The 22,061-nt window shown below is 43.5% G+C and overlaps 3 protein-coding genes across 3 annotated transcripts; 1 reads left to right on the top strand and 2 right to left on the bottom strand.

Moving 5' to 3' along the window:
* Positions 1–2,401: 2,401 nt before the first annotated feature.
* On the bottom strand, positions 2,402–6,404 carry LOC143357684 (uncharacterized). Its single transcript, XM_076794221.1, has 4 exons — positions 6,021–6,404; positions 4,713–4,980; positions 4,094–4,354; positions 2,402–3,696 (listed from the first exon to the last, which is right to left on the bottom strand). Exons 1-4 carry the CDS (start codon positions 6,249–6,251, stop codon positions 3,602–3,604), a joined length of 855 nt encoding a protein of 284 aa, XP_076650336.1. The 5' UTR covers positions 6,252–6,404; the 3' UTR covers positions 2,402–3,601.
* Positions 6,405–15,656: 9,252 nt separating this feature from the next.
* On the top strand, positions 15,657–18,672 carry Sfxn1-3 (Sideroflexin-1-3). The gene is made up of 4 exons (XM_076794291.1): positions 15,657–16,159; positions 16,322–16,498; positions 17,020–17,408; positions 17,725–18,672. Exons 1-4 carry the CDS (start codon positions 15,990–15,992, stop codon positions 17,967–17,969), a joined length of 981 nt encoding a protein of 326 aa, XP_076650406.1. The 5' UTR covers positions 15,657–15,989; the 3' UTR covers positions 17,970–18,672.
* Mrpl2 (mitochondrial ribosomal protein L2) lies at positions 18,646–20,247 on the bottom strand. The gene is made up of 2 exons (XM_076794292.1): positions 19,846–20,247; positions 18,646–19,383 (listed from the first exon to the last, which is right to left on the bottom strand). The coding sequence occupies exons 1-2, from the start codon at positions 20,075–20,077 to the stop codon at positions 18,698–18,700; spliced, it is 918 nt and encodes a 305-aa protein (XP_076650407.1). The 5' UTR covers positions 20,078–20,247; the 3' UTR covers positions 18,646–18,697.
* Between the last annotated feature and the right edge of the window lie 1,814 nt (positions 20,248–22,061).

The raw sequence follows: 22,061 nt of genomic DNA on the forward strand, positions 1-22,061 counted from the left end.
ATTCCTCACGCGCGTAACGCGCGCATGTTTCGAAGATGGTCGCATCGAGCCTGTCCGATCATTCTCGATCGACCGGATATTATTTGACCTCGGTAAAAATCACTTGGCATGCTTTTACCTGCACCGGTTGCCCTCATAATAATTGCCCGTTATCGTCTTGCGTATTGCGATACAAATAATAAATGAACGACCGGCATGTTTATGCAGGATCTGCGGCAGCGATTTATGGCAAAGTAAATTGCACAGTTCTTCGGACGCTTTACACTTGATTTATATCGAGATTAATCGATGGATTTATTTTCGCCGGGTTTTTCGGCTGTTTTATTATTTAATGTTGGTTTACCGATGATGCGTTGATAAGGAGAATTAATGGGGCTGCAGATCTTGCCGATGGTGTCGATTAAACGAATCGAGGCTGTTACCAGCTGACAAATAACAGTAGAATGTTGTTTTATAAGCAACATAACTTATTCTTCATTCGGGTCAACACATCGAGACGAACGCTCTCTTGATAGTCACTGTTTTATTAATTCCCTCGATTGCTGGATCCCAGTGAACCATCTTCCACAAGATTCTTCGGACACGGTATTTATACTTTCTTGGAAAATCGTGGATAGTATTCGAGTTTATCAGAATTACTAATGAATTAGCAAGAAGTTACAAGCTAGAGAGTGCCGACAGCAACTCCCGATGCATAATTATCGTGTTTGACACCGGGGAATATTTGTTTGGCTGTCCCACTGCGCTACTAAAATTCCGGACTCACCCGACGTGTCTGACGGTTCTATTCTAGTCTCATAGTGTTTTACGTATGTACCAGCAATGATAAAAAAATTCGAAACATATTTCACCAATTAGGACTACAGACTATCCAATATACTTGACGATTCTATCCCAGTAGTATTCTCAAGATACAATTTTACGAACGCATGAAGCAATGATAAAAATTACGGAACACTTTTAATTGATTGGAATTTCGTAGATTTATCTATGGGTCAGAGATTGTACCATTCAAATCGGAAGTTCTCGTTAAGTATGAGAATAAATTATAGGCATGAATCATTCATGAGCCAACTGCTGATTGTGATAGCAGCCTCACAGAATTAGGAGCAACTGGGGACCAAAAATGAACCGGTTTTAGAAAGTGTGTTTGCTTCCCACTTGTAACCGAAGTTGCCTCGTCATTTTTTAATGTAGAGTCACCTGTCCTGAAGGTATGCATTTTCCAGCTTGAACTTTGTAAAATATTATACAACTCTAAGTACAATGGGACTCATCGGACAACGATCTCCACAATTTTACACGCTAATCATTAAACCCTGAATTTTTTAGCTCAACCAACCCCCTCTGGAAAATCCTAAAATCACCCCTAACAATCTGAAAAAGAAAAAAAGCTTCTCTAGCTCTTAAATCTTCCAACTCAATCAACCCCTTCCAAAAAATCCCAAATCTTAAAAAGAAAATGCCATCATCGGAATATAGGACCTCAAATGGAGCTCCGTCGCCAAACCACTCCAAATTGTTCTATAGCTAACAAATCTATGGAAAAATATGCACCGCTCCCAATAATTTGAAATTCGGGGATCGATCCAGAACGATTTGTCGCCGCCACAGTGGCAACCGTATCGGTGCATCGGGTGTACGCATCGCGGTTGCGTGCCGTTATGTTAATACTCGCTTGCCGGTCTCGGTTCTAACGTAAGAACGTAACGGTCGAGTTATGGCGAGGCGGGTTCAGGGCTGCATGTGGGGCTCGGTCTCGGGCATCGCCTTGCCGATTCCCGAGCTGGGCCCTCTACCGTTTCAGAGTCCGAGGAAGGGGCCGGGGCCCGATCATTGTTATTAGCCGTTCGTGGATGGTTAGCGGGGATCGCTGTCGCGAAACAGTCGCAACTCGCACACTCGCCTGCTCGCCTCGCGATGCAAGCCGCAAGTCGCCATTGCCACATCCGCCTCGACTGGTCTCGGGGACCGATAACGGGTCTGGCCGTGGGTCAGCACGCGCGCCAGGAAGCGTGCGTGCACGCACCGGGGCCAGGGCGCGGGTCCAAATCTGTCAGTAGGTCACTCGTGCCCACCTGTAGGCCCGACCGAGCCCGACCTTGACCGCCTGACACTGCCCAATGTATACGTATAATATTCTCCATTCGGGAGATTCTTGAGACGGATTGCTTAAGCGACAGTTAGGTGAATGCTGGTTAGACGTAATAGACGCAAATTGCACCGATTAGAGAGATTATCTCTGTTTTGTGAGCGGTTCGCGTGCCGGGGTATTGTTGCTGTTGTTGTTCGGAGAGGTGGTAGGAAGATTACAGAGTGTGTTGTTAGAGGCCGTTGTAAGGAACTCTGTTATAGGAATAGGAATTACTGATTTGTTAAGTGTACAAATGAGTTTCTCACGATTCATTTATTTTTCTTCTTAAGTCTCCCAAAATTTTTGAAATCTTAAATTGCACGTTTCTGCACTATTTTTTGCACATTGTGGCATCTTCACTGATTCTTCAAAGATTATATTTCACATTTAGTCCTTCAGAACTCATCTTCGAACCTTGAATAATCCTCGAAGAACAATGAGCCTCGGAGAATTTCGCATCCTCAGCCATGAAGACTAAAGAATCCCAGAATCCTGTTTCCTTGAATCCTATACCAGAATTAGAGCAATGTCTACCAATAACGCCAGGATCTCTCTTCACGCACCCAGTTTATTGCATCAAGATACACCCATTCACCACGATCGCCAGTATTAGACACGTATATTCATAATCCTACTGCAGCACGCGACCACAATGATCCAGGAAGTCTTTGTCATCACGCGAGGCACCAAAACCCAACGAAAATTCCCCGGTACCGTGCTCGCGATACTAAATCCATTCGCGGACAACATTGAAGCTACCGACCTAGGTTCGCGTGCGCCTCGAGTTCGTTCGCTGCGCAAAAATCCCACGGACGTCGATGCAATCTTCGAAAAACCGACGCCTTCCGTGACTTTGTCCCCAGTCTCGCTATCATAGCCTAACGGTTAGCGACGAGATCGAGCAACAAATAAAAAGCGACAAGAAGAAACCTTATCTCACCTTGAACCCAGCCGAAACCCTTTGCGGACGAATCATCGCAGAAGTACAAGAACGATTTATTCTCTTATTATTCAGTCTCTTTTCCTTAACACTAAACCTACCAGTGCCGGTCAAGCAGACCGGTCTGAAACTTTTAATTTTACAATTATTGAGAGTATATGGTACAAACGTTCTCGTCCGCAGAGGGTAAATAAATTCATCGAAACCCCGGAATCGTAGCAGAGCCTAGCAGAAGCTGATCCCGATTCCGCCTAGACCGGCCAACGCGTCGTGAAAGTCATTTTACGAGCGCGTTTCACGACGGACTGGCGATAATCACCGTTAAATGAAATTTCTACAGGCGGCCGGACGTTTGGCGTTGCTTAGGACACTTGAGAGCGACGAAAGGAGATTAGTGAGCCGCCGGAAGGAGACTGTTGGCACGTGCAGAATGCGTTCGCGACTGCAAAAAGGAACCGATCTATCGTCCGGTTTTCCGAGGACGCAGCAACCAGCGAGACAGGGACGATCGTCGGAGATCATCGGCCTCATCCATAGGGGTTGCGGAATGCAGGGTATCCGGGGTAGCCTAAGTGACCTTGATAGTCGTTCCTGTGTGCCCACGCCTCCTCCTGACCATACCCTGTAACAATAAAAAGGCGGAAATTTGAAACACCCTGTAAAATAGACATAGTCCTCATTTTATATGTATACTGTCGACAAACACTCGGCTCTTGGCCAATATAGTTCAGCGAGTGACTGCCATGCTCCAACGACGCTGAACTTACGCAGAATCGGTCGCCTAATTATGAAAATTATCGTTCAGCTCGAAACATTAACGAATTCCGTCAGTCGTGAAGCCCGCAATCCCGCGAAATCATCGAGTGTTATGTAACTGTACTTGATAGTCGCATCATTCAGCGTTCAATCGATTAGGAGTATTCAGAGCAGTCGTTCGAGGACTCTCGAGGACGGCTTCAACTGTTACGTGACCGATCAGCTGATGGGGGATGATACATTAATTAATTCAGTTTGGTTACCTGTGGGATAGTCCGCTGGAGCTTCCGCTGCGGTGGCCCAGGTGTGGTAGGGATTCATTTGGTGGGCTTGTTGAGGTACTTTGCAGATCTTCAAGTGAGAGAGGATCGACGGTAGCAACAGCGATCCTAGGACCAGCAGCTTCTTGATGAAATGCACGCCTAGGAACACTGGTAGGAGCAAGAGCTTCAGCTTCAGTAGATTTAGGAGGATTAGGAGCGGCAAGATCACGGACTTCTTCTTCTTGAACAGCCTCCAATCGTCTGCGGAATAATCGATCGTACCACTAGATCAAATTTGGGGCCTAATAGACATGAACTTGTATTGCGAATAGACTCTGTTCGTGTAGTAGTACTTGTTTCGATTCTCATAAAAAGAGATGGAGAAATTAATTTCTGATGACAGCAAGGACACAATGAAAAAACTGTAGAAATAAATATTTGGGTTTCAGCTCTAAAATGTTTAACAGATTGAAAATAATATACCAGTTCTCTTCTAATGTTCCCACTGTTTTAAATTACACCTATTCGTTTTTGTCAGGAACGCATAAAATCCGCCGTCTAGTAATTCTCTGAACCAGTTCATCCAGACGTCTTGAGATCACTGAATGATCGAAATTACCATCGGACTCTTTCCTGCTCTGCAATTGGGTGATCTCGTCCTCGTCCATGATCATGGGCATAGTACCAAAGCTTCTTCCAGCCACAGCATTGTCAATGGTGTATACGACAGCGCGCTTTGTTAGCATGTCCTCGACAGCGTCCCGGACAAAGTTCAAGGCCTCGACAGCACTGCTCCTGAACACCCTGGACTGTGGCACTTTCGGAAGAATCGACTGGCCTGGTAGAGAAGGTATTCTGACAATGCGAAGCGGACCATAGCTGAACTCCTAAAGCGAAACGAGGAAGTGCATGTTTAGGGGACGCGGTGATACCCTAATGAGGTGTGAGAATTCATTTTCTGGGCTATGAACAGCTAGACGACTTTCTAGACTTTCGGTCTTGGTGCATGCAATTAGCGTGCTCGTGTGAACTAGTGGGCTGTTGACTTTGCGTGTAAGCGAGCTACTGTTTTGTTACTGAATTGGCGACTTGGTGTGAAGCTGTCTCTCCTTCTCTGGTTTTCAACCGAAGAAAGTTAGAGATTATTTAATTGTTTGGATGGTTTAAAAGACACTTGTAAAGGACATGATATGTTTCTGTAATCTAAGTGGAGGTATTTTGACAATTGATCCAACGGAAGAAAATAATTATTAAATATTTATGATTGTGATCTAAGAAGTGCTCAAAAACATTTTGTAATTAATCTACAAAGGGAGAACACTTTTTAATTGATCTGCAAAACAGAATTGATTATTAAATATGTGCTACGTGCTCATTCAATATAAGGGACACTTACAAATATTTTCTAATCGATCCACAGGAGAAAGACAGTTACTAAAAATGTACCAAGTATTCTGTCACGAAAATAACACTTGGGGATATCTTTTAATTGTCCTAAGAAAATGAGACTATTATTAAGAAGTGTGCCAGTTGTTCGTTTCATATAAGTCACATTTGCAGACACTGTGTAATTGTTCCAAGAATAATGATCTTGAAAAGTCCACCGAGTGTTTCTACAGATTAAAAGACACTTGAGAGTATGTTTGAACGGCTGCAGTAAGCCGATGCATGTCCAGTGGCCTTAATTAAAAAATAAATGCCTGAGAAAGTGACGTCCCACTGTAGCATTTTCAGTGTCAGTACTCTCACTGTCACTCGAGTGTGAATCATGATAACAACCCGGGACTCACGTGCGTGTTCTACCGATCTTCATCAAACCCAGAAGAACTTCACATCCCCAAACGAAAAATTCTTCTACGGAAGCACATCGCAAAAAAAGAACAAACCCGTTGATTTCTTGAAAATGTTTTCCTAAAACTCGTCATACCTTCTCTCTGACGACGTTATGTAGCCACCTAACGACCCTGAACTTCCCGCAGGTGACAAGGTCCCTCTTCAGGGTGCAGTCAACTCGACATCTCTCGACGAACGTGCTCGTTGTATTATCGAACGCGAGATTCTGCTCGGGAAAATGAAGAATCACCAAGAAAACGAACCCGATCCGCACCAGAATCGACTCGGGAAGTCGGGACACGTGTCCCGTTTTATACTCGCGCATAATGTCTCAAAATGATGTTAGATCACTGACTATCCGGCGTGCAGGCTCTTCAAGGCTGTTTCCATGGTCCCGAAGTGGCTGAAGTTCCCGCGAAAACGGAGCCGGAGGCTGACCGACACGCCTGTAACTCGTTCGCGAACGAGATTAGGTCCACAATCTCACTGACACTGGTTAGAAGGTGTCTTGAGCATTTATACGCGGTGCATTTAGGTCGGTGGGGGTACCGGTCCACGGCTTAGATAATGCTCCATCGGAGACTGGAGCTTGATGCACCGCGTGCAGTCTACGTGCACGCAATGTGACCACCTATCCAAGTGGACATCTTCGAAATCGCGAGCAATTCTCAATCTCTGTGCTTCGATCAATTATAATTTTCTCGATCAATGATTAATAGACTAAGAAATAAAAATTGTCTGAATTAATTGCCAGATTAAGGATTTCTTTCCGTAGTAATTTTACAGAGTCGAGAACAATGTAACAGTACGTTTAGATCGTTTAAATGTGTTCGATATTTTTCATTTTATCTACTAATTTTATGCATTTGAGTAGGAGAAATTTGAAACACCAGGAAGTCTTAGAAATACGTTGATATGTAATTTTCAAATTCTGGAAATTATTAAAGATAGAAGAAAATTTCTGGTTGGCTCCCACGTCTATGAATTGAGGGGGAAATTGTTATTTGTTCCCCACGTCTAAAGATTATTCGAACAGGGAAACTGGAACGCTATTCGGGCCATTGTTATTAACGGTTCTATAATCGCTCGATTAGGGGACAATCAGAGATCTATGGGGGACAAGGGAACCGCAACGCTGATTGGAAACGTGTGTCCTCTCTTCGTAGCAGGTGTTGTCTTTGCACCGCCGCAATTATGCATAGTTGTCGACAGGTAATGAACCTCCATTGTCCCCAATTGCTGGAGTTTGTAGGGAACTGGATTTTGAAGCCATTGGCTCGATGATATCAACAGATTCCCGATGACGATGATTTTTATTCTCATTTCTGTGCCTTAGAGTCCAGTTGGAACAGTTTTACTTTGCATACAGATCTGATCGATCTACTTATGCTATCTAAAGTATCTAATATCAACTAGTAATCCGTTTTTGTTAATTATTAGCAGATCGACATGAAATTCCTCTATTTCATATCGATTCTCCGTGTCTGACCTATAACCACCGTTTTCACTTAAGATTGAGTCCTACTTTACTGCTTATCTGTTCGTTACGAAAAATAAGTACACTGATATTTGACCTTAATATTATATATATATATATATATATATATATATATATATATATATATAAATTCTTTAAATATTTTCCTTCAGAGAACAGGGATTATAAAAATCGAAATTGTGGATCGATCTTTGTTATTGGGAATGTAATAATTAAACTGTCGATTTTTTGTGCATTTATCTGAAAACCTGAAAATTATCTTGGAATAATTATATGATTCAAACCGAATATTGGAGAGAACTAATTTCATTACCTATCGATTATTTCTAATCAGTTAAATCGATCCAATAATAATGTCCCACGCTACATCTGTTCATTCAAGCAATATTGAATGATTTTACGAGAGGCTCCCGCTCAACATCCTACAATCTAATTGCAATTATGTTTCTTATGCAACCCACCCATCACGAGTCATTACTGACGCGATTACTTAACAGTTTATCAGCATTTCTCAGTCACGCAATATGCAGTAAAATATTTACGGACAGCGATTAAGAAATTTCTGATCAAGTAGATCGTGATACAGCGATCACTGATAGAATGTATACCGTGTTGCATTATCTAACGTGTTACAATTTATTACTCCGTCTGCTCAACATTAATGACGCCCCGAAGTCTGCCACCGTGCTACGATAGCGAGCAATTCCAAAAAGAAGACACACGAAAGCCACGAGCATCAAGAAAGTAGGCTAGAAAGTTAAAAAAATCATTGCATGTCGCTTTGCTTCCTATGTGACACAATTTTAGAATTCAACCATAGTGTCCGATTTGCGATTTATTCAATGCCCGAGCCTAAATTGGCTATTACTACTCTTCTCGCATCTAATTATGGTGCAAAAATCTGTAAAATGAACTTGTCGCGACCAAAAACAGATTCAGATATCTCACCAAGTAAAGTGAAGATAACAAACCTGTCTGTTTATCAATCCAGTTCCAATTTAAACTTAAAATTTAGTGAAATACTGCAGTTTTCTACGGTCCATGGAAATCTGGGACATTAGGTTCAATCCTCCCGACTAAGTGTGGACACTGACAAGGTTTAAGAAAAGTCCAAATAATGCAAGGGTTATCCCCATTTAGGATCATGCATTAAGGAGTGGCAGAAAAAGAAGTAAATACGTTCCAAGTGCCGCCATCCTCCAATCAGAATATTTTTTCAATTGATCCCACAAATAAATTAATTTCTCAAAAGAGCAAAAATTGAAAAATAAAAATTTGCCACTTAGTGAATCAAACTCTGAGAGCCTAAACTACCTCAATCTAGTTGGAAGCCTAAGCTGGTCGAGTCAATGATATCAGAATAGATGCTGCACAAAGTCTTCAAGATCGATAAAATAAGTTCGATCCCCGAAGATATACGTCGCTATAAAATTACACTACTTTCCTCGTGGCAACGATTCACGTTAAATCGTAGCCTAAAGCTGGTATTCGCTGGATCTAGCACAACTGGCTGCTCCTTTTGAAATCGTTTGTTTCTACCGGCGTCGCACCGGTTCAAAAGACAACAAACAAAACGCCTTCGAGTACAAAGTTGGATCACACGTTGCAGGTTCCGACCGGCATACTTCGGCTTATCGTCCCGGTCAACTATCTGGCCCGACGTTAATGTCGTCAATTTAATCGCACTGCGCTAGAAAGTCCCTAGCGACATTGACGACAATAAAAAAACGAGTTTTAAAGTATGAAAAATGCATTTACGGGACCGAGGCCGTGATCTCGTAATAATATCTCTATCCCGTTTCATCGTGGACCCTCTTCGATCTTCATTCGCGTCTTCCTCGTTTTGCGACTGACACTTCGAAACGGTACATCGCGGTCTGTTTATTTATTTAGGATGTCAAAATGGGAATAACCGATCGCGGTGATTGTATGCTGATCTGCTAAAACATGGAAGGCCATCTTTCTGTTCGGAGTCCCTGAGACAACACACGCCCAGTTGCCGATAAGATCTAAGAACGTCTGGAAATGAATAGTCGTCAGTATTGGGTATTTTTATGTTGTTAAGTAGGCGCGAGCTTGCACGATTTCATGCGATCTATGGGGTCACCGGGACGGTTTCTGATGGATAGTTGGTTGCTATGGAATTTTGATGCTGGAGAATGTTAATTACCTGTTTATGTACTTGTTAGTTGTTCCTGTGGTTCCTAAATGTTTCTATTAACAGTGGGGTTGCCAGAAGAGAGGAAATATTGGATTTTCAGCTACTGGACTTTCAGTATAATTTCTAATATTTCAAATTCTTTCGATGTTTTCTATTGTTTCGTGTTCCCCCTATCTAATGCTGTCGTAAACGCATAAGTCTAGTTATTACTTGCACCGTTTTTGCACCGAATTGCTCAATTGTACCAGACCACATCTGACCACGTACAGATCCCGAAGATCAAAGCGCGTTGATTAAATAATCCGTTTACGATGTGGACCGAAAAAACAGCCTGGAAAAACGTGTGCAAAATCGAAGGAAGATGATGATAGGCTTCGAGGAGAAGTCGATAAAGGATGGCCAGCACGCCTTTCACTCATCCCCGAAAAAAGGTGCACGCAGAAAAGCGTCATGGTGGCCCGATAAGAACCAGATGCCAGGTACCCGGAGGCGGAATCCTCGGTGCATCGACGACGCAACCTGCTTACCCTGATAATTCGGCGACCCAGTTCTCTCCTGGTATTGGCAGGATATGAGTCGATAATAACGCTGCACCCGATCCTCCGATCCAGATAGCTCGGCGACGACGACGACGCCCGGAAACAGTGAACCGTTCACGAACACGTCGGGGAACACGAAATCGCGAAATCGAACCGTCCGATCGACCGTCTCGATCCAGTTTCGATCGTACACGACGTATGAAAACGGACGGGATTATCGAGGAATCCGGTGCCGATGGTACTCGATCGAAAGGGGGTTGATGAGCTCGATCACATAATTAAACGCCTCTGTTAATTGAAGCGCGGATGATTCAGATTCTCGTGGGCCGGAATTTTTAGCATACTTTCGCGGCACGAGACCCATTTACTTGAACCTGGCATGTTTACTCATGTTGCTGCAATTAGTTTGTTTGGCTCGATTATGGTGATACTGATTAGCGAAAATTATAGAGATCGTATTGATTTTTTGTAAATATTGAATGTGGTTTCTTTGGAGAATTAAGTAGGAAGTCGAGGACCAGGTTGAATATTTTTGAAAATCCCCTCGATCTGTTTCTTCAGAAATTAATATTGTTACTGATTTAAGGAACCAGTAGATGTGAATGAGGCTGTCAAGGATCGAGAGATTTAGTTTCGATTAATTTTGAAGGGTGCTCAGATTAAATGGTTGAATCGAAGATATAATATTTTGGGAAAACAAAATCAATTGGTGTGGGCGGAATAATCAGAAAGTGATCGTACGCTAATGTAGCATAGTGTTATCAATCTGCGGATGATTTATGACCGTGTTAGGTTAACCGAGGATATAGATAATAGCGCGAGAAAGTATTTGCAACGAGCGTGAACGTCTTTTCGATATCGGTGCTACAGAGAGCGATCTTATTTAGCACGCGTAATTCAGATGCGGGAGAGTGTTATTTGTCGGAGAGTCCACGGGAAGTTGTGCTGCAACCTACAATTTTATAACTGTTGCAGTATACTCCGTAATACATGTTGCAATAGCGGCGACAGTGTTGTGCTTCTAATCAGGTCGATGTCCATTTACATTTTCGACGTACTAGTTGTGAGAGTCCGATACACATATACAGAATTACTGACTAGCACGAGCACAAAATGATCTTTAAAAAATTAGACATTGAACACGTTTCTCTTTTGGAAAAAGAAGATTATACAGTAAAAATTTTAAATAGTGGGAAGGAGAAGATGTGCACTCATTTTGTGGAGTGATGGAAATACTTGTTTGACGTCGAAGGGTTGATTTTATAGAACAGAATTCGCCACTTTTGAAGTAACTCGTCGTTTACTACTTTTTAACATCAAATCCATCTTAGAAACCGATCCAGGAAGCAATTTACGATGCTTCAATTTTCTAGAAATTTATTATACCTACATGCGCTACACGCTGCTCATTAAATCTTAACTATACTCCCGGGCACGGGGTTTCTCTCAATTTCCGAAAGAAAGCCACGAAACAATTGTCAACGCAAGCATTGTTCAAAATGGCGCTCGTTACACGCGGATTCGAGGAAAACGGTCCGAGGAAAAATTTCTGGTCCCGTGACCAGAGTAATGCGTCCTCCGATTCGCCTAATTCGCGGCTAATTCCATTGTTTCGGACAAACAGCTGTCCACCATCGAGGAAAATCAACTGTCCCCATGTTGAACAGTTGTTTACGGTTCACGAATCGGCGGCCTCTATTCGGGATCCAAGGATCTCGTCCGGATCTCTGATCTCGTTCGCAAGCGATTAGCAAGAATTTCGAGATCGATTCCGGGGAAAGTACGAACTCGTCTGATATTGTCAATAATTTGTCCGATCGATTCTCCTGGGGTTTTCGTTATCGGCCAGCTGCGAAATTATGCCACTAGGTGAAACGAGACGATCGGCCATTGAAAAAGTTGTCGTAAGCCAAGGACGTAATTGCAGGGGCTAGCGTGAACTGGTAAAATATTCATGGCCTGAATAGTTTGTTTTTAGAAAAGCTGAAAACAAATTAACAACATAATCTGCAATACAAGCTATTATTTGTTCGTATACTTACGGAACTATGCCGGAAAGAACTGGACGTTGGAAGATGCGTCACACATTTTCTTTTCTTTGTGTACGTGAGCGTGGTGACTGATTGCGATTTATGCACTTGCAGTGATGAAAATTAAGCTGAAATATTTTTCAGACTATAATTCCACTTTAACAAATGTGTCGAACGAGAAGATAAGAGATATTTGGCCTTAAAAAATAAATTGCAGAAAAACAGGATTAATTCAAATATCTGAAACGCTTACGCCAACGAGCATCTGTAATATTTTTTTCACAATAATTTATTCTCATCAACCTTCGCCAAAGTAAGCCTAATCGAACACCAACACTTCCTCCAATTATTTTTACACGTTTCTTACGTCCACGGAAGCACACATCAACGATTCCGTGATAAAGTCACGAAACCATCGTTGTTACTAGCATAAGTTCTCGTAACTGACGGATGTACCATAAATGTACCATAAATGTCCCGTTTACAGGTAATTGCTCAAGCTTCCGCCCGCCACCTTAAACCCATAATCGCCGTATTATGTAGAATTAGTATTCGCTTTAATGACGCGTCAGCGCAGAGGTTAATTGAGTCGGCGCCATAATGTTAGTGCAATTAGATTCTCGTGTTGGATTAACGAGTCGTTCACGTATATCGATGCTGTAGAGCGTCGATACCGCAAACTGGAATTCCCATATTCGCGGACGTCGTGCCTTTCGTTTTCGGTTTCAATTGTATGGGTGGACGTCAGCGCACAACTGGGCCAACTGAGTGCTAGCGAACGGAATAGACAAACGCAGCTGACACACGGCGTATTGATCAGAATCTTAAATAGCAGTGAAGATAGGAGGATCATTTAGATACTTGACTGACACCTAAAGCTATTAAAAAGCGTTCGAAATCGGCGCCGGCGATTTAAACGCGATCGGCAGCGTGATGTGCATCGCCGAGGAAGAAACAGTGATATTTTACTAATTTCTTAGGGACAGTCAGATTTTACAGCTATAATTCTTCATATTCGTTTTGGGAATAACTCAATAAGCAATAGAATTTATGTGGATGTTATTTTACTTTCTTTGAGGATCATTCTAAGTAGAAGGATTGTAGAACCTGGCTAATGCCCAGAAAAATTGTCAAAAGTTATTTCTCCTCTATTTGCGCTATTGTTGCAGCCAAATCGTCCAAGAGTTTTGTCTGAACGTTTTGCTCCAGTTTCACCAATACCCTCCAGCTTCGTTGAAGATCTCTTTGCTTCACGAAAATTTGCTCAGCTCCCATCAATCAGAAACCTGTCCGAAGAAGTCTTGCCAATAGCTTCTAGAAACTCGAAGAACATTGTTTGAACAATAGGAGCACGCCTGCTTTCAAAATGCAGATGAGTTCGCGATATGCATACAAGCATAATACGTGCCTACGGGCACGCGCTATCTCCTGCGATCTCTACTTCGCTGAAAACGGAGACTCGCGATCCGCGAACTTCCTCTTTTTCCATCGATCTCCGCGCCAGCGGGACACAACGTAAATTCCGCGGCAAGAAGACTATAAAATCCCGGCGTCGAATAATTACGTTCGGAATGCCAACAAATCGAAAAACGTGATCATTATCCGCGTAAGCTACGAACCCGTTAACACATTCCTCCGCGAGTTCCGCCAAGTTATTAGAAGCGTTTAGGCGAACTCTGTCGCTTTCACGGTGCGATGCATATTTCATCGAACTATGGGAAGACAGGGGTGAAATGCGTATTCCACTTTAGAACAAAATAAAATTACATATTTCAGTAATTCAACTAGGCGGACGATGTTGGCTGCGAAGCGTGTAAAAGTTCTGAAAGGACACGGTGAAATCGAACTTCAGTGCCGAATAGCGGGATTTGTTAATAATTAAAGGGGATCGGGAATAATTACGGATAATTTAAGACGTTCATTGGCGACCGGAATATCTGCCATGATAATCGATTCATTCCTCGATTACTTATCGATCGTCCACCGATTTCCAGCTGAATCTGTGATTACCGCGAACTGGACCAGCCCAATAGTCGTTTAGAAAGTTAACGTAAAATCGCACATGATCACCGAGCATCGGTAACGACCTTATTAACGCCAGTAACAAGGCCAAATCCGCGTCAATATTTTCCGGGCGTGACACAGAGTCAGTCTGTCAATCGCTCGGACAGTCGGTAATTAACATATCGACGCCGAGCTCTAATGAGCGCACGGTTCAAAAGGTGAGGAGAGAAGTGTGCGCACGCTTTCACGAGCTAATCAGCTATGCGCCACGCTGCTCCTTTCCACACAATGCACTTTGTTCTAACCTTGAACCGGACTGGATGATCGCCGAACTTTTTGTGTCTCGATTTAGACTTAAACGTTGACCGTGATAGATCGTGTTAAGGCGAGCGAATTGATTATGGTCGTCTGAATGACGCGAATCGTGTCTGGCTCATTACTTGCGCGTAATGGAGGAGGAGGGGGCTTGATTACGCTATCTGTATAGAATTCGAGTATTTTCCAGCGGAACTTGATTGTAATCAATAAACAAGTTTCTGAGGTTGTTTGTATACTAACTTGTGTCGAGGATACACATTTTCTCAGTAGCATGGTTCATTGGTTGAGACTGTGGAATGAAAAGCAGTTCATTGTTATTGCTAATTTTAATTGTATGAAATTTGAATTTAATATTTCTAAAGCTACTTAGCTAACTCTCAACCCTCAATTTTTACTTTTTATATAATCTTCTAGTCTTCTTAATATAATTTTCATCTCTTATTTTATACTAGAAATTTTATCTTGATCTCCCTGACGCGTTTCAGGCTTAACAACTATCTTTAGGAAGTCAATTAAATCGCTAGCGGATGCTGCACTCTTCTAGGAGAACCTTAACATCAGAAGGTAGGATAACCACGGTGTCCATTACATGGTAACCATAAACTATAAATATATACTATTACGTAATTGACACAACCATTGAATAATCTTTAAAAATACAATTTAAACTTCCTGTAGAAGGATATAAAATGTTACACAAATTTTTACAACCAAAAAAAAAATTTAAGTGTCTCCATCTGGTAGAACATCGAGTAAGCGGAATATAGGGGTTGAAACTACCCCCCATCTTGTTTACCCAATCGATACTGTGCACACAAGCGACAAACATGAGTCTATCTTTAGACACCAGCACAAGGTTAAATGTCTGCTGCCCTTGCATCGTCTGGTGAGTCTATCTTGACCCAACTGGATGCAAAAAAACCAAAAAAATAAGATAAAGACAATAACAGTCCCACAGAATCATCTACAATCCAAACATAAATATTTGTCTTCCTCTAACAAGCTTCCTATCAAAAGTGTCATCCACCAATAAAAAATCCCCTCCCCCCAGCTACTCCCATTACATTCAACCCTTATATTTATCCTCTAGGAAACCTCACTAACAACGCCACTATCAATTTCGGACTATCAATCGTGGCGCCATAGAGCCGATGAATGAACTTACGTGGGTGGTGGTTGCGCAGGCGTGCGTATTATCGATAAGGCGATGCAGGGGTTGAAGAGAGAAGGGAGTCGGATGGATCGAAAGGTCATGAGGGGCGAGGGAAACGACCGTGTCGATGGAAAGACGGCTTGAAACGCCGGGGACACTGTTCAGTCTGCGTTGGGGAACGCTGTAACGTTGCCACGCGTCCTCCCGCGAGGACCACGCCGCGCCGGCAGGTATCATTCTCATAACAGACAGAGAACCGGTACAGGTAGTAGTGGGGCTGTGCACCGGTGGTAGGGTCGGCCAGGTGAGACCCGGAGGTAGGAGAAGGAACAGGTTACAGGAGTGGAAAGGACCAGCAAGATGTCGGGTAGCAAGGATGACGGGCAACGAATCGACATCGAGAAACCGTACTGGGACCAGAGCACCTATCGTGGAAGGGCGCTCCACTTCCTCACTGTCACCAACCCTTTGAACCTCTTTGTCAGTAGCCAGCAACTCGAGGTCGCTCGACAGGTCGTTACGAAATACAGGTATTTAACATGCTCGTTAAGCACCATTTGTTTTGCTACGTAGCTTCAATGTTGAACTGTCTTAACGACACTTGAGGGACAATGTCTGTACACCGTACTGACTCTAGAGCGTGTTTCAAGATTGATTACTATTGATTTATTCGATCTATTTCGCTATCGCAGGAAAGGCAGCAGCCTCCAGCAGCTCGGCGTGACAGAGGACCAACTATGGAAGTGCAAATATCTCTACGACAGCGCGTTCCACCCCGACACGGGGGAGAAGATGCTTTTAATCGGTCGCATGAGCGCCCAGGTGCCCATGAACATGATGATAACCGGGTGCATGATGACGTTCTACAAGTGCGTATATCCCAGATGCTATAATACATCTTTCGAAAAGTTAATGCGAGAACTTGAGCGACGAACAGCTGATACGATAAGAGTAACCGAGACCTTTCACCCTAGCTAGTTACAAAATCGTGTCACGCGCTTGCGGCTAATTTATCGGCAACACGATCGTCGGTCACGTTTCTTGGGATAAAAGTGAGAGGGGTTACACGAGGAATCTGACTGAAGCAGTTGTAGAATTTTCTGATAAATTCCTTTGAAAATATGAGCCCTAGAATTATTTTAAGAAACGTCCTCGCATTATTAATATCGATGAGAATAGATTAAAACTTTTGAACTAACTGTTAACTAACAGGCTACCAATCGATCGCGTACCGATCAGGTTCAAAACATTGCGTGTCCACGAGCGTGTGTAGGTCGACGAAGACCGCAAGGTGTGATTGTTGTTCGTAGAAACACGGGTAGGGTTCGCAGCCTATTCAATCGTAACGAGAGCCCAGATCGTAACCGATACTTCATTTATTATTCTCCAGGACAACGTCCCACGTGATCACCTGGCAGTGGGTTAACCAGTCGTTCAACGCCATAGTCAATTACACGAACCGCAGCGGGTCCAGCCCGATTCCCATGAACACGATTCTGCAGAGTTACGCGGTGGCGACAGGAGGTGCGGTGATTACTGCTCTAGGTCTGAATCGACTTTTCCGAAACGCACCGCCTTTGGTGGGTCGACTGGTTCCGTTGGCAGCGGTGGCAGCCGCCAATTGTGTCAACATCCCCTTCATGAGGATGCCGGAGCTCCAAAATGGCATCGAGCTGCAGACTGCAGACGGTGCGAAGGTTGGCAACAGCAAACGTGCTGCTGTCAAGGCTATCACCGCTGTGACCTTGTCGAGGATCCTTATGGCTTCCCCTAGCATGGGTACGATTCTACTTGATCTCACCCTGGACTGACTTCTGGTTCATAAATTTCAATTTAACGATTCTCTGGAGACACTGAAGAGCAATCTTTTCTTGCACCAAAACTTGGCAAAACACTGTTTCGCAGGTTGCAAAATTATTATTATTTATAAATGAATACACTTTTAGGGGACCTTCTACGTAAGAAAAGAAGCTCTTTCAATTTTAATGAAGAGCCCAGAAGGTCATTGAAAGTCGCCAGAAATCCTTCCAGAGTCAAGTATTCCCGAACGCGATCGATGCTAATTAATGCACATTTAATTTCGCTCGGTTCGCAGTACTGGCGCCCCTAGTAATGAACTTCTTGGACCGACGACAAATGTTACGCAACGCTCGATGGGCCGCCGTGCCGATACAAGTCGCAATTTGCGGTGTGTGTCTAACTTTCGCCACACCCCTTTGCTGCGCCCTATTCGTCCAACGGGTTCCCATCTCGGTGAACGAGTTGGAACCGGAAGTGCAGGAGCAGATACGCTCGAGTCATCCGAATGTCCAAACAGTGTACTACAATAAAGGTCTCTAAACGACTGGAAAGACTGATCATAACGAGGATACGGGGTGGAGATTCGAAACAGGTCGCCTGGATATGTTGCTCGCTAATGACCTTGAACGATGTTCATGATACTGCTGATTGCTATTCATCTTGAAACGTCCCATCAGAATATACGTATACAAAAGAACATATCGTACAATTTAAAACACGGGATTGACACATAACTCGTTGACTGCCATGCGAATTTTTTGCGTTTCACACAAGTTTCGCCTATTTTATTCGTAGTCTGCTTAATTTGAACATTAATAAAGTAATATTCGGTAGTACTTATTTTATGCCAATAATTTTCAAGTAATTCCATAATGTCGGTCATTGATCACCACCATGGCTTTGAACGAGTTAAAAAGAAACTAGCGACCCCAGATTCTGGTTAGACTATCTTTATAGCTAGATTCCAGCTAAAGTCCAGTTTTACCTGGCGCACTTTTTTCTATGAATACCAACCAAGACATTCAGGTGATCTGTCCCAAATGTCTCTACCCTGTACATCAACAATGGGATTCACAGTGGTCTATGAAAGTCGTCAACGACTCGACACCACGCGATTCAAGAGATCGAGTGCTTCAGCATAGTGAAGCTCTCGCGAAACAGTCAATGATCTAGGGATATTGTGCAGGAACCAGTGACGAAGACAATAAAACCTGTGTACAATAAAGCAACCGTTTATTCTACACGCATTCATATTTGATTCGAGGGACTCAGAACAGCTTCCTATAATTTAACTCATACGGTTCCGTCGTTACTTCCGTCTGGTCTAACCCAATCCTGCGAACCGGAGGCAATCTCCTGATCTTCCGTCCGGATCTCCCAGTTTTCTTCTGCTTCAGACCACTCCTCGGCCGATTACCCAGCTCTCGCATTTTCTGCGCGCTGCCAATCGGCGTCGACCCGTGTTCCACGTTCGACAGCCTGCCTACCGTCGCCATGCACGTGTTGTGCAGGCTGTACTCCTGTTTGCTGGGCATCTTCACGATCATACGATCGTCCCCGTCGCTTGCTGTTATCACCCCGTAAGTTCCCGCGGCGTTGATAAGTGCACCACCCATTCCTGGATACTTCTCCACGGAACTAACTAAGGTCCCAATCGGCAATGCCCCTAATGGATAAGCATCCCCCTCCTTTGCTCTGACTGGGTTCCGGGGAATACCTTTGTGGACCTTGAGTATGTCACCCACTTTCATATTCTCCGTAGCTAGGATGTACTTCAACTCAGGGCCACTGCCCACCAAAGCCACGTTGGCTGTTCTACATCCGTCCGTGAAGACAGCCAGGACCTTCTCTAGTTTAGGCTTCTCTGTCAGGTCTGTAGGGCCATCCCTGACCCAATGGATCCAGTGGTATTTGTGCTTCAAACCTCCACCGAGAGTTTTGGCCACCACTCTTCCTGTTTCAGTGATAAAAATAATATATTGTTAGCATTTTTGTATCAATTCACTATATAAAGGTAGCTTATACGGAGCACATGCTTGATTTTTAAATCTTTCGTCTTGTAGTAACTTCACCGAGCTGAATATAATATCTTGATATTGTTAAGTTGTCCCTATCTTTTCTCTCATTCTAATTGTGCCTATCATAAATCATTGAAACCCGCAGTTCGATAATTAAACACAAAATCGTCTTGCCGCTCATCTTCGAATATTTCCCGCCGATACTACGCGGCGGAGCATTTAGATCACCATAATGTGGCGCTGCCGTCGACAAAGGGCATGTACCCACTTGGCAGACGCAAATTACAGTGCCCAATCGAATGGAAATTAACATCCATGAAGTACAGACTCGTCAGTATTTTATCAAGTATATAAAATTAACCAAAAGTCAATAGAAAATTGGAGAATTCGGTTCGTACCTGTAACAGGATCTCTGCCTCCCAAGTTTGTAACCTTCAAAGGCTCGACCGTGTACTCATCTTTGAAATGGACAATTCTCCTCCAACTTCTGCCCTTAACACCCGGTTTAGGAATCTCCACCAATGTGAACTTGAGCCTCTCCTGAACGTGACACAATGCCGGTGCATTTATACCGGAAAAATCGGCGATTTGCTTAGCAAAAACACGACGGAGCAACGACACGGCCGACATGTTGATATCGAACACTGACCGCCGATGCAAGTACAATTCAAATTATTCAAAAACGTGTATATTATGACAGAATACCCTTCTCAGTAGTATGAAAATTTTCACTGAATATTTCTGAGCCTATTTCACCTATTTAAGGATTTATTGTCCAGCTTATTATTAATATTTTGTGCTTTGAATTGATAAGAAAAACTGTGGCGCCATCCACGGCAATAGGCCCAAGCTGATAGTGCTGATTAGTGTGATGATCTATGGTAGATGGCGCCACCATGTCCTTAACGCAATTTTGTTCTTCAAAATTGGAATTTTAATGCAAATATGCGGTGCAGGAAATAGTTTTTAGATATATATCGTTATAGAGAATTTAAGGAAACAGTTTGAGCTGGTTAAACTATATTTTTAATTCTATGTACTAAATTCTAGAATTCTCAATTTTTTAATTAAGTAATTCCTTCCCCACCTAAAAAGGAATTTTAATTACCATTAATAGTCCAAAAACAGGTAATAAAAATATATGGAATATTAACTTTTCAATGCACGATATCTGCAGTCGAGAACCACCATTAGTTCAATATTAAATCACAGATGTCGCTCATTACATTTCTTACTGATCTTCGGTTTAGCAGGAATTAGAGGTTGTTCTATTTACCCCCAACTTCAACCCCCCATGCTGTTTTCCCCTGTAATCGGCCCTCGAGTCTCATTAAACAATTTCATCAATAATGTCAAAGAAACTAATTAGCTAATCAAATGTCGGGATAAACGACCCTATTAGAAGCCACACCAAAATTCTTGGACGCTACTCAACAGTGTCCCACCAACTCAAAATTCACAACCAGTCGCCAAAAACCTGGGGGCAACGGTCCTGGCTCGTCAGGTGTGTCACCGGGGTCCATTATATTTATGCGAAAGATAAAACACCGTTATCGGAAATCAATAAATTATTTTCCGTGCTGACGAGCAATACGCCGTCGTTTCACGCTAAATTTTCGTCGGGCGCATAAATATAAAATGCATTATCACGCGCGCGCATCAAATCCCACCCCTGAATCCCCCTGAAAATAAAAACCCGTAGCGAGCGGTTAAACAATGGGGGAACCAAAAATGAAGCTCGGGAGGCTCGTGCCGCTTTAAAAGCTTATCATCCAACCTCCCTTTGTCACTCTGTAGAAACCATAATCGCTGATAATCAGGACACAATTTCTCAAAACGTAAAAAAATGTTAACGCTACTCAGAAACGCGAAGAGGGTCGCTTTTTTGAGACCATGGGGAACAGTTAAACAACGGGAGGACCAAAAATGGAGCAAGCATAATGACTGGTAATCTCGGAGAAATTACTCGAAACAGAAATTGACTAACAGGATTCGAAAACGCGAAGAAGCTCGTGTTTCAAGGCAGGTAGCTCGCACCGTTTTAAAAGCGTATCATCTACCCGCCTCTTGGCACCGAGCGGCAACCATAATTGCTGGTAATCGGGGCGAAATTTCTCGAAATCGGGTAACACGATTCGGAAACGCGAAGAAGGTCGCTTTTCAAAGCGGGTAGCGCGGGTTCCTCGCGGGTAGGGTGAATTACGGATGAGCGGGGTAGAGCGCGAGGATCGAGGGGGTCGGCGCGTGGGTCTCGGGGAGGGGGCCGCTTAATTGGCCTGGGGTAATTATTTTATTAAGTGAGAAGATGGCGGATGGAATGCTAAGAGAGAGCATGCTGGTGCGGTCTGGCGGGTAGGCCGGCGGTCTGGCGGGGTGGGGGGAGAGAGAGACGGTACGGAGAGGGTGGGGCGAACAGTGGCGGCGGCAGGTGACGGTGTGGAGAGCGTTTAAAATACCTACGTACCGCGGACGTGAATACCGCGTACCCGGTTTCGTGTATGGGGTAGCGGCGGTCGCAACTTTCGTGTTCGTGTCGCACTCGCGTGCACGCGTGATTCTCTCTCATCGTCGCGTGTATGTACGCTACCCTGGCACGATCATCGTGCGGAAAGAG

Source organism: Halictus rubicundus, chromosome 10, assembly GCF_050948215.1.
Source record: "Halictus rubicundus isolate RS-2024b chromosome 10, iyHalRubi1_principal, whole genome shotgun sequence".
NCBI classification, from domain to species: Eukaryota; Metazoa; Arthropoda; class Insecta; order Hymenoptera; family Halictidae; genus Halictus; species Halictus rubicundus.